This window comes from Littorina saxatilis, linkage group LG17, assembly GCF_037325665.1.
Source record: "Littorina saxatilis isolate snail1 linkage group LG17, US_GU_Lsax_2.0, whole genome shotgun sequence".
NCBI lineage: Eukaryota > Metazoa > Mollusca > Gastropoda > Littorinimorpha > Littorinidae > Littorina > Littorina saxatilis.
The window spans coordinates 9070725-9083489 of NC_090261.1; the positions used below are offsets into that span (position 1 = coordinate 9070725).

General features: G+C 43.1%; 2 protein-coding genes across 2 annotated transcripts in view; both read left to right on the forward strand.

The window, feature by feature from the left end:
- Positions 1 to 2210, forward strand: part of LOC138953635 (crooked neck-like protein 1) — a 36559-nt gene extending 34349 nt beyond the window's left edge. The window contains exon 16 of the mRNA XM_070325510.1: positions 1386 to 2210. Within this exon, the coding sequence (XP_070181611.1) occupies positions 1386 to 1661 (276 nt within the window). The 3' untranslated portion in view covers positions 1662 to 2210. The remainder of the gene's footprint in view (positions 1 to 1385) is intronic.
- An 8138-nt stretch (positions 2211 to 10348) lies between these two features.
- LOC138953602 (agrin-like) overlaps positions 10349 to 12765 on the forward strand; it is a 37592-nt gene continuing 35175 nt past the window's right edge. The window contains exon 1 of the mRNA XM_070325463.1: positions 10349 to 10890. Within this exon, the coding sequence (XP_070181564.1) occupies positions 10653 to 10890 (238 nt within the window). The 5' untranslated portion in view covers positions 10349 to 10652. The remainder of the gene's footprint in view (positions 10891 to 12765) is intronic.

A 12765-nucleotide genomic window follows, 5' to 3' on the forward strand; every position in this document is an offset into this window, starting at 1 on the left:
CGGGGCGGTAGTTTTCTGCTTTGTTCTTGTCGCCTTTCTTGAACACGGAAGAGATGTTCGCTGAGCGCCAGTCAGATGGGACTTGGCCTGTGCTGACTGAAAGATTGAAGATCAGGGTGAGGGATGGGGCAATGGAATCTGCACATATCTTTAGTACTGTGTTGGGTATGTTGTCGGGGCCAGGGGCTTTGGAGGGGTTCAGGTTTCTTAAGAGTTTTGCCACTCCGTTTTCACTAATCAAGAGTTCATTTAGACTGGGATAGGGCTGGCCTTTCATCTGGGGGGGTGGTGAGCCGTCGTTTCGGGTAAAGACAGACTGGAACTGGTTTAGGAGGATCTTGGCTTTGGAGATGCTGTCACTGTATAGGGTGCTTCCGTTTTGTAGTGGTGCCACTCCTACGTTGTCCTGGCGACGGGCTTTCACATAGCGCCAAAAGGGTTTGGTGTTGTTTCCCTTCATCCCTTCAGTTATTACACTGTTCAAGTACTCCCATTCGGCGCGGCGTATTTCACGTCTACATTCTTTCTTGAAGAAGTTGTAGTTGTCCCAGTGTCTGGTCCGTTTGGCTTGTTTGTACAGTCTCCGTTTCTTCTTTAGGTGTTTCTTTATCTTCCTGTTGATCCAGGGTAGGCTGTTGTTTTTCCTTCGTAGGGTGGAGGGGACGTGCTTCTGCACAGCTGACGTGACTGAGTTCTTAAAAGTCATCCAGAGTGTTTCGATGTCAGCGTTTTCAGAGGCCAGTTGTTTCAGCTCCTCTGCGGTGCGGTCAAGCACACTGTTCATTTCGGCCCAGTCAGCTTTGGAGTACAGATAGGATCTTCTTGGTTTCTGTCTCACTCGTTGGGGATGGGTGTCAAGGTCGGTGATGATACATTCATGGTCAGATATGCCTGGGATGGACTGGGAGTTTCGGGTGAGGGTTGGGTTTGAGGTGAAGACTAGGTCAAGCAGACTGTCTTCTCTGGTGTTGTCATGATGGACCTGGGTGAGTGCGGCTGATGATGTGAGGTCTACAAGTGTCTGTTGGGCTTGTCGGTCAGGGGCACTTGGTGGTACTGTACCTGAGTTCCAGTCAATGTCTGGGCAATTAAAGTCGCCAGTCAGGACTGTGTGTTTTTGTTTCTTGCTTGTGTTGATCTTTTGTAGAGATTTATCTAGTTCTGTGAGGTCAGTGTCATTTCTGTGAGGCATGTTTTCAGTACCTAACAATCATTGTGCTCAAATTCTGTTCTCAGAACGTGTAATTACGGAGTTAAAATTATGTTCTCAGTACGTACAATCACCGAGTTCAGATAATGTTCTCAGAACTTGTACTTGCTGAGTAAAAAGTCTGTTCTGTGTAACCAAAACTACTGAGCTAACGATCTGTTCTCTACACTCACAGATGGACGCAGGATGGGAGGAGTACTATGACTACATCTTCCCCGACGAAGCGGCCGCACAGCCCAACCTCAAGCTTCTCGCCCTCGCCAAGATGTGGAAGAAGACCGCCCCCGCCGAGGACACCAATAAACCTGCTGATGGTGGTGGCAGAGATGATGACGATGATGATGATGACGATGACGACAGCGATGAAAAGATGGAGACTGACAAGGACGGAAACATTGACGCTGACAGTGACAGTGGTGTCAGTGACAGTGACGGGGAAAAAAAGAGCTGATGATGTACTGAACAAAGATTTTCATTTTCCACATCAGCGCAATACATGGGATTTTTTTTTCTTTCTCGTTTTGAACCTTATGACTATGAGTGTGTTTAATTTCATTCTATAGCTCACTCAGTCGTTCAGACATCTTGCCTGACCATTTTGGAAATCATGAATGGAATAAAATGATATATTTTGTGTTTTTTGGTAACTGGTCTGTTGTCAATAAAGCTTCAGGACCCAGACAACTGCAATTTTTCTATCAGTGTATAACATCTGCAGTTTCTGTACTTGTTGAGAGAGACAGAAAGGTCACATTTACATTTGTCACAGTTGTATGAGAATATTAAAACAGTCCGTCATACCTGTGTCAGTGTCTGGAAATGAAGGAGAAATGCCATGGCAGTCATTGTTGCATGATCATTTACATTCAGAAGGGATCATTATTTCAAATGCTTGTGTATGAAGGGAGCAAGGAATTTTTGAATGTGGATGAGAAATTGAGAGTTTGAATGAAAGAAAAGATTGTTTGTAAATTTGTGAAATAAAATGATGTGTAACAAATGGACTGCTTCTGTGTTTTTGTGGCGTTTTGTCAGTCTAAAGTTCTTACGTTTTGAAGCATGAAATCTTGCATTGGCATTCAATACTTATTGTTGATCGATCATTCATTGTACAAAATGAAAGACAATGTATTTTGAATTTTTCATGAGAAATTCGTTTTGACTGCATGCTATTGGATAAAAGACAAAACTAAATAACAAGAAAGATAACTTTGTCTTTCATACATCTTTTGTCGGTGAAGAAATGTGTGATTTTCAAATATTGTCTTTTTAAAATGTGAGTACGATTTTTAAATACCTTTTTAACATGTGCAATGTGGTATGATGCATACAATAAAATGTAGGAAATGACAGCAACGACAAGAACAGCAATACAAACTATTATTCTCTGGCGTCTCAGTGTGGATAGTATTACACGTACTCCCCATAAAACTACATTAGCAGTGATAAAAGTAATCGCTTTAATCTGCCACCACTCATCCTCCCTCCTTGCAAACTAGTACAGCAATTACATGAATATATGTATTTACCTCCGTTTTTCACATTGGTGGTCTTACAGAAGGGAAATAATCACGTCTAATACACGTTCAAGGGACACAACCCAGGCATTTATATGCTGGCCACTTAGAGCTAATTAGTGTAACGTTTCTTTTACGGGAAGCGATTTCTTTAGGCTCTATTGTGAGTGGGTGAACATGTTCCTGAAATAGGAGGTCCATCCTTGTTTTGTACCGTCTTTCCATTTCTGTCTCGCTTTTTTTAGTTTTGTTCCTGCCCCCCCCCCTTGGTCTTTTGAGCTTTAAAGTGGTATCCTCCGCCCGCCGCGAAAAGTGTTTTTCTATCGCCGAAACAGTAGTGCAATTTCGCTAAATGTGTCAAAGCCGTTTTGAGTGATAAACGTCCAGTTTTTATGGGATTGACAGAGTTTCATTACTCTTCATTCTTTTTGTCTGAACAGGCTGAATGCGAGTTCCTACGGTATGATTCGTTTGCTGTCTCTCTCTTTCTGTCTGTCTCTCTCCCTGTTTCTCTCTCTCTCTGTCTCTGCATCTCCGTTTCTATCTCTGGCTCTTTTTCCATACCCCCACCCCCGCCCCCACCTCTCTCTCTCTCTCTCTCTCTCTCTCTCTCTCTCTCTCTCTCAGCCTTCAAAATGTCTCTTGGTTTTCTCTTTCCTCTGCCGGTACTGTAGCCCATGCGGATGTAACATTTTTTGTGGTTTTTTTTCTTTTTTTTTGGGGGGGGGGGGTGGGGGGGGGGGTGAGGGGGGGGGGGGGGGGGGGGGGGGGGGTTGGTTGTTTCTGCATGTTTTTGTTTGCTTGTTTATTAGTTTCTCTGCTGTTCGCGTTTTACACACAATAAAAGTTGCTGCCAGAGCTATACCAGCATATGTCTTAATTTCACGGGATGAACGGAGAATAAGTTATTGGGGCACACACAGTGCGCGCAGTCAGTGCGCACGTGAATCAAGGACTGAGGTCAGAGAAACCTGTTGTTCTCAGTTGCGGCTGCCACAGACTTACACCCGTGTCTTTTTATATTTAGTCAAGTTTTGACTAAATATTTTAACATCGAGGGGGAATCGAAACGAGGGTCGTGGTGTATGTGCGTGTGTCTGTGTGTGTGTCTGTGTGTGTGTGTGTGTGTGTGTGTATGTGTGTGTGTGTGTGTGTGTGTGTGTAGAGCGATTCAGACTAAACTACTGGACCGATCTTTATGAAATTTGACATGAGAGTTCCTGGGTATGAAATCCCCGAACGTTTTTTTCATTTTTTTTGGATAAATGTCTTTGATGACGTCATATCCGGCTTTTCGTGAAAGTTGAGGCGGCACTGTCACGCCCTCATTTTTCAACCAAATTGGTTGAAATTTTGGTCAAGTAATCTTCGACGAAGCCCGGACTTCGGTATTGCATTTCAGCTTGGTGGCTTAAAAATTAATTAATGACTTTGGTCATTAAAAATCTGAAAATTGTAAAAAAAAATAAAAAATTATAAAACGATCCAAATTTACGTTTATTTTATTCTCCATCATTTGCTGATTCCAAAAACATATAAATATGTTATATTCGGATTAAAAACAAGCTCTGAAAATTAAATATATAAAAATTATTATCAAAATTAAATTGTCCAAATCAATTTAAAAACACTTTCATCTTATTCCTTGTCGGTTCCTGATTCCAAAAACATATAGATATGATATGTTTGGATTAAAAACACGCTCAGAAAGTTAAAACAAAGAGAGGTACAGAAAAGCGTGCTATCCTTCTTAGCGCAACTACTACCCCGCTCTTCTTGTCAATTTCACTGCCTTTGCCATGAGCGCTGGACTGACGATGCTACGAGTATACGGTCTTGCTGAAAAATGGCATTGCGTTCAGTTTCATTCTGTGAGTTCGACAGCTACTTGACTAAATATTGTATTTTCGCCTTACGCGACTTGTTATCTTGTCCGTAGTCATTCCTGTTTGCAGTGTATGGGTAGCTTTATCTAGATGTGATGATATTGTCTGGAACCATCTCTCTGCCTGTCTGTCTGTTTCTCTCTCTCTCTCTCTCTCTCTCTCTCTCTCTCTCCTCTCTCTCTCTCTCTCTCTCTCTCTCTCTCTGTCTCTCTCTCTCTCTCTCTCTCTCTCTCTCTCTCTCTCTCTCTCTCTCTCTCTCTCTCTCTCTCTCTCTCTCTCTCTCTCTCTCTCTCTCTCTCTCTCGCTGTCTCTCCACTAACACGTCGTTGTATGAAAATACTGTTCATATTTTGTGATTGTACATATGCGAAATGTTTTGGCAATAATATTCATAATTATATACTAACACACACACACACACACACACACACACACACACACACACACACACACACACACACACACGCCGCAGACAGATAGATATATAGATTTCATTCAAAGGGGCCGGAATATCGTCTCTTCAGATTGTTATCCAAGACATTAAACACTCAATCATCGAAAGCAATTCAGCCTTCAAACTTACGCGTCTGCGGTCAAAGGTGTAGCTCTCTGTCTGAAAGACTTGTGCCAGACCAAGCATTGTTGGGATCCCTCAGCCAATGGTGTGCTGACACGTAGCCAATATTGCGTGGCGTGATGCATGGCCCCGGACCCATGACCCTTCTCTTTTATTGCTTGAGGGCAGACTCGCGGCACTTCCACAATGGCGAATTTGATGTTGATGAAGTGTTTGAATCAAAGAGTGTTCGATGACTGACTGCAGCAGACCGCATTTTCAAAGCCCCTCTTCTCTCTCTCTCTCTCTCTCTCTCTCTCTCTCTCTCTCTCTCTCTCTCTCTCTCATTAAAATGAACACAAAACTCCCTTGATTGACTGGGCTGTTGAATATTTTGAAATTATTTGAGAAGTATTCCACTGACACATCTTCATCGGCCTTCTTCAAGTTACACTCCGTCGGATGGAGAGAGAAAGAGGGGGGTGGGATACTGAAAGAGGGAGGGAGGTTGAGAGAGACAGAGAGAGAGAGGGGGAGGGAGGTAGAGAGAGATAGAGAAAAGGAAGGGGGAGGAAGAGAGAGAAAGAGAGAGAGATTCACACACACACAAAACACTCACTCACAGACGATGCACGCAAGCTCTCACTGTGTCGAGCAAGCCTATAGTCGGTGTGCGATTAATAATCTCGGACAACGGAAGAAATTAAATGTGTGCTACCTCTGCCTTGATTGGGACAGGCGGAACTCTTGGAGGACCAGTTTGGCCCCAGGGGAGACAATTTGACAGTGGTCGTCTTTCTCCCAAAGGGAGACAATTGTACAATCCTTGACCTTCCAGTGACCGCCCCTTGTTTCTAAATATTGGCTACTCGTCAATTTCATTATGACAGGGTCTCAGTTGAGTCTTTTTCTTCTGCGTTCGTGGGCTGCGACTCCCACGTACACTCGCCGGTAAGCACGAGTAGATTTTTTTTTACCTTTATGGCCGTTTCCCCCGCCATTTTGGCAGTCATATTCCGTTTTTGGGAGGGGGGAGGTGAGGGGGGGGGGGGGGATGCTGAGCACGAAGAGGGATACGTCGCTGGTAGATCTGCAGATAAATTAACCCGAGAGATCGGGAAAATTTCAATCCTAACCTTAAGGCTCAGGCGGGATTCGAACCCCGAACCTTCCACATGGAAGACCGACGTCCTGCCTAGGCTACTAGTACCTTCTATCTATGTCTCTGCTAGTACTAGGCTACGCGTCCGAGTCCTTTATTTGTGTCTATTTCAATAGGGACTGTTTGGGCCGCTTTCGAAAAATATGTTTTTCTTCGGAATTCAGTTGTGTTTCTCTGGAAGGAAAGTGTTTGAGATTCAAAGGAGTGTATGTCAGCGCCCTCAGCTTTATTATGTGCATGCACAATGTAGTCTAGTAGGTGAATTACTTAAGAATAAGAATAAGAATACTTTATTATCTCATAGAGAAATTCATGGGTGGTACATAACAATAATACAAACAAGACATTGATTTTACATAAAACATATAGCACTATATAACATGGACATCTTTAAAGCACTGCGCTTACATATTCTCGCACACCTACGCGTATAACGAACTATGGCTAAACATCATTGCAAAATAATTATCATAACATACAATATATCGCAGGAAATATACGGTTGTACATAAAACCAATACATACATGTACATTACTACTGATTGCACTGGCAGAAGAGGGGCTGAGTCGGGTATGTGGATGTGTTTACATGTTGCTAAGGGTGATGGATTTGGGGATGAAGCTGTTTTGCAGCCTGAGTGTCCTAGCTTTGTGCGTGCGAAGTCTACGGCCAGAGGGAAGGAGTTCATAGAGGTGGGCTAGGACATGGGACCTATCTGAAGCTATCCGCCTACTCTTTCTCACCACACTTCGGCAGTTATATTTATATTTGAACCATAAAAAAAGGTATAGCTTTAGTAGACGATAATCGTCTTCTGTAGGCGTTAAATCAGTTCTTTATTTACTTCAAGTCATAACTTACAAAGCTGTAATTTACGAATATAAAAACACACTTAAAGAAAGGTAAATTATTGGAACGTTTAATTATGACAAAACAAAACATTCACAGATACGTCGACCCCATGGTATATAAAGTGGACAGACAAGACCAACACTTATGGTACAGGTAATAAACTAAGCTTCGAAAGCATTGCTGATGCTCAGTCTCTGTCTGTTACGAATTTGAGCCCTTACATGCACGAGAGTGATGAGTGCTGAAATGTGGTTGTATTAGCAATACAAGGGTCAGCTGTCTGCTAATTACGTCAAATCATTCCCTGCGGAGTTGTCATGGCAACTTCTGAAGGTTGCAGTGACCTCAGTCTCTGATGAGGTCAACTCGTTTTGACTAATGGTCATTCTGCGACTGACGGCGATGGTGACATTCTTGGGTCAGACAACTGGACCGTCGTTGCATGCTCAGTTCTTGGGTGACAACATTTGATCAGTCCTTTCACTCTGTCTGTCTGTCTGCCTGTGTGTCTCTTTGTCATTCTGTATCTTTTTCTCTCGTTTTTCTCCTTTCTCTATCTCTATCTCAATATCTTTCTCTCGCTTTCAGTCTGTCTCTCTCTCTCTGTCTTTCTCTCTGTCTGTCTGTCTGTCTGTCCGTCCGTTTGTCTCTGTCCCTCTCTCTGTCTGTCTCTCCGTCTGTCTCTGTCTGTCTGTCTGTCTCTGTCTGTCTCTGTCTCTGTCTGTCTGTCTGTCTGTCTGTCTGTCTCTCTCTCTCTCTCTCTCTCTCTCTCTCTCTCTCTCTCTCTCTCTCTCTCTCTCTCTCTCTCTCTTGCCTAAAAATATCTGTAAATCTGCTGAGTCCATCTCGTATTGACAAATCTGTGACCGTCAGGAATGATGAGAGTCTTGGGTCAGACTGGACTGTCAGTGCATGGTGTGTTCTTGGGTGACAGGTTTGGTTATCCCTCTCTCCTCTAGATCTACTGCTCTCAAACAAATCTGATCAGAAGATAACAATTTCTCCAATTTGAAGAAATAGATGACGGTTGAATGCAGATGTCTCTTGATCCCTGTCGTTCGATTTGTTTCCAGCCAGTCAATCAATCAATCAATCAATTAACAGAATGTAAACATTTCTCCCTCAATCCTCCGGCAAGCATCCAATATTCGCACAATTTGCAATAATTCACTTTCCGACCGAACGTCAACTTGTTTAGTATAAGAGGAAATTGCAGCTTGCATCTAGCGCCTATGCTTCAGCTCAGTGACCACGCACCATCTGTTCTACCCAACAAGTAGCCCGTGCAGGTACAAATATACAACGAAAACTGCGACCAAAGAACATTCTCCGACCTCGACCCCCGCCCTCTCCTCCTCCACAATAGTCTTGAGTCGAGCGTTTGAAAATGCCTGAGCCTGAAGGCGGGTGTCAATTACACCTCTAGGTATCAGTCTGCCTTAGAGATTAGGACAACAGTTGGCCAGATGGCCAGTATAGCGCGCTGCATGTTCCTGCATAGCACTGCCGCGACGGTGCCTGAGCTAAACATTGGCGGGCACTGCTCACAGCCCGGCACACGGCACTGTAAACATTCCCCGTCCCTTCACCTCTCTCGCCATCATCCGCCCTACCCTTGGTCTCATGCCTGACTATACCAGGACTCAGCTGGAACTGAGAAACAGTAAAAGAGGAGACTTGTTCTGTCTAGCACGTGCAGTGCGGACTGTTGAAGAAAAAGCGCGTGCAGCACGTGCCGACTTAAAGCGATAGCCTTCTGGAATGTTTGTATTGCCCCTCCCGTTCTGGCCAGTCTTTGACGGATGAGTGGTAATGATTGGGGGGGTGGGGGTTGGGGGGAATGGTGGGGGTTAGAAATGATGAGAGAGCGGTGGGGATGGTGGTTTGTTTTTATGCCTTGATGTGCTTGTTTGTGAATAGTGTGTGTGTGTGTCTGTGTGTGTGTGATTTTTTTTTTTTTAGAGAGACAGAGACTGAGAATGAATCTGCGTCGGCGTTTGTGCACGCGGCCGTTATAAACGGTGTGGAGTTTAGAAAATAATGACAACAGTTAGGTAACAGCACTATGTTATTTAAACGAATCAGCCCCCACATTTTCTTCTAATGACTGGTAATTTCGAAGGGGCCAAACAAATCTGAGTATTTTGCGGTCGTAGTTGTCTTGTTACAAATAGGGCCTCTTCTTTTATTCAATTCCTATTGTGAAATACAGGTCTCTCTCTCTCTCTCTCTCTCTCTCTCTCTCTCTCTCTCTCTCTCTCTCTATTTCTTTTTCAGTCTGTCTGTCTGTCTTTGTCTGACACACTGTCACACACACTCGCGCACGTTGACACAGGCGACGGAACACAGCTCGTTATCTGGTCCGACCCTAACTTTTCCTTTTGATTCTGTTTAAAACATAAAAGAAAGAAAGGAATAACAAAATACAAACAGAAAAAAAAGCATACTCTGGGAACTTGGGATTCACATAACTTGCTGAATTTCTTTGTGATTGAAATATAACAAGACTTGACAGCGTGTAAAATAATGCCTGCTGACGGCAACTAAACATGGTGGAATAATCCAAAATTCGCCTGGGACCTCTGCGCTGTCTGCGAAAATAAATACAGGAGAAAAATAATAATTGTTTTGGCAAACATACGTTTATACCTTTGTACAGAGCTGTGCCGGCAGACGGCTCGGGGAGAGTGTGTGTGTGTGTGTTTTTAATGGTGAGTAGGGTAGAGAGAGAGAGAGAGAGAGAGAGAGAGAGAGAGAGAGAGAGAGAGAGAGAGAGAGAGAGAGAGAGAGAGAGAGAGAGAGAGAGAGAGAGAGAGAGAGAGAACACTTTGTAACGTAAAGTGTTTCGCATTCAGAGAGAGAGAGGGGTTTCTTACAAAGAGAGAAAGAGAGAGAGAGTTGTAAAGAGAGAGAGACTGAGAGAAAGACAGACAGGCAGACAGACAGACAGAAAGAGTCGTAAGGAGAGAGAGAGGGGGGAGAGTGAGAGTCACAAAGAGAGAGAGAGAGAGAGAGAGAGCGGGGGGAGGGGGTGGGGGAGGGAGAGAGAGAGAGAGAGAGAGCAGTATCCAATCAGACAGCCCGTTGTGAAAGCCGGCGAGCGGGATCGGCTAATCAAACAGCTCGTTTCGAGGGGGCGCCAGGCGTATAAAACTTAGCGAATCGGTCTTGGTTGGGTTTGGTTCACCGAGCTATGTGTCGTCTGCACCTGATTCCCATCACTTCGCTGTGAGTGCGTGTTCAGTGTGTAACGCAGGAACTTATCGTTTTAATTTTCGATGGATAAAACTTGCATCATGTAATTTCTTACAGTTTTGTGTCATTCCAAGGAAACAGACGGGTATTTTCTTAAAAAAAAAAAAGTTGTATGCTGTGATCGTTCCCCGGAAACTTTTCGCAGCTGATAGGATAACCCTTTTTTGCTTCCATGCACTGCTTACGTCTGCGGGCAGTTGACAGTTGCGAAGCATGGCTTTCTCATTGTGGATTACGCGATGGGTCGTTGTGCTGTTCATGGCATCGTTGTTGTCGTCGCTGTCGTCGACGAGGGCTATGTCCATCAAGTGTGACGTGTGCGTGGAGTCGAGATGTCCGGAGCTCCATTATTGTGAGGGGGAGCCCGTCAAGGATCACTGTGGGTGCTGCACAGTGTGTTCTAGTTCCAGATATCAGCCCCACCCTCTCATCACCAATAATGAGAGAGAAGGTGAGACAACGATAAGGTTTACACTAGCTAAATTGCCTAATGTTGAATGATTGATTTGTATAGCCAATGATAACTTGTATGGTGTGATTGCCACTGACTTTTCAGAACGAACAAAGTCAAGGTTATTTCCTCTTCTTCTTTTTATTTTATTTTATTGAATCGTTTAGCAGAGCCAGCCATAGTTATGAATGAAAACTAGTGATACTGAGGTTAACACTTATGTCGAACATTGTTTTATCATTGCCTATGATCACTGGTATGGAGTGGTTTCGACTGGCCGTAGTGAGAAAAAAAATACAAGTCAAGGTTATTTCCTCTCTTTTTTTTTTCTTCTTTTTTTTCGCTAAGTAGAGCCAGCCATAGTTATGAATGAAAAGAAGGTGAAAATTGTAATAAGATACTAATGGCACATGTTCAATGCTGTATACGTTTTTTTTCCTTGGCCTCCATAATAGTATATTATACGATTATATATATATATATAAATATTATTTTTTAAGGTTGTAATTATTACATGATTGTTTTTGTGACGTGAAATGGGGCATATTGCCTGAACATTTTTTTTTTCATTCCGCGCTTTATCTTTGTTGGCCTATTCATTGATTTATTTTTCTTTTTTCAATTATCATTGAAATGTTTGAATCATTCATCATTAACTACCTTCGATGTAGTGCCAAATCACAGGCTTGAATGAGAAAGCATCCGGTGTTTGTTTCCACTTTCACTTTCTTTCAGGTCAGCATCCGGTGTTTGTTTCCACTTTCACTTTCTTTCAGTTCTTTACAACTGTATTTGGCGAACCGTCCAAATTCGCACGAGGCAGAAGGCATAAGCCTGCATGCGCATAAATCAACGCGGTGCCGTTTGTGCATTATGTTTGCTGAATGATAAAGGGACAACATCCTCCAGAAAAAAACCGACCCCATTAAATCTTACATTACTGCGTTTAACCAGTTACTTTGACAAGAAATAATGTTTCAGAGAAATATTTCAATGATTTTCGCAGCTAATGGTATATAATTGTGGTGTCTAATGATGACAATAAAGCTAAACAAAAACAAAGATCGGTGAAGTGAAATTTAATTAAAGTTTTTCGCCCTCACGGCAAAGCCATTAGGCAACACAAAAACAAGTCTGTTTACGGTATCCCGACCGACCCTATTTTTTTTTTGCGCGACCTTATACTTTTTGGGGGGCATTTGGGAGAGAAAAAAAAGAGAAAAAAATCTTAGTTTTTTGGCAAAATAACTTAAAAATATGTTTTTTGGAGAAAACAAAATCCCGACCTGCCGACCCTATTTTTCTGGCCTATGTTACCGTAAACAGCCGTTTTTTTGTTTTTTTGCCTTGCGGACACGTGAGACAAGAAGATCAGTTAACAAGTCGCGTAAGGCGAAAATGCAACATTTAGTCAAGTAGCTGTCGAACTCACAGAATGAAACTGAACGCAACGCAACGCAGCAAGACCGTATACTCGTAGCATCGCCAGTCCACCGCGCACCCCCCGCGGGTTAGGGGGAGTCCCATATTGGTTGGGACTAGAAAGAATTTACCCGATGCTACCCAGCATGTCGTAAGAGGCGACTAACGGTTCTGTTTCTTCTCTTTTTTTGTCTTATTTCTGCCTTACCAGTCCTTTCACCTATATTTCCTTCCAAGAAAACTCTCCCTACTATTCCCTGCAGTTTTCCAATTCTTTTCTTGTTGTCTTATTTCTACCTGACTGGATCCATCACCTTTATTTCACTTACCAAAAGTCTTCTTTTCCACATCCTTATTTCTCTGCACCCCGCATGTCGTATGAGGCGACTAACGGATTCTGTTTCTCCTTTTACCCTTGTTAAGTGGTTCTTGTATAGAATATAGTTAATGTTT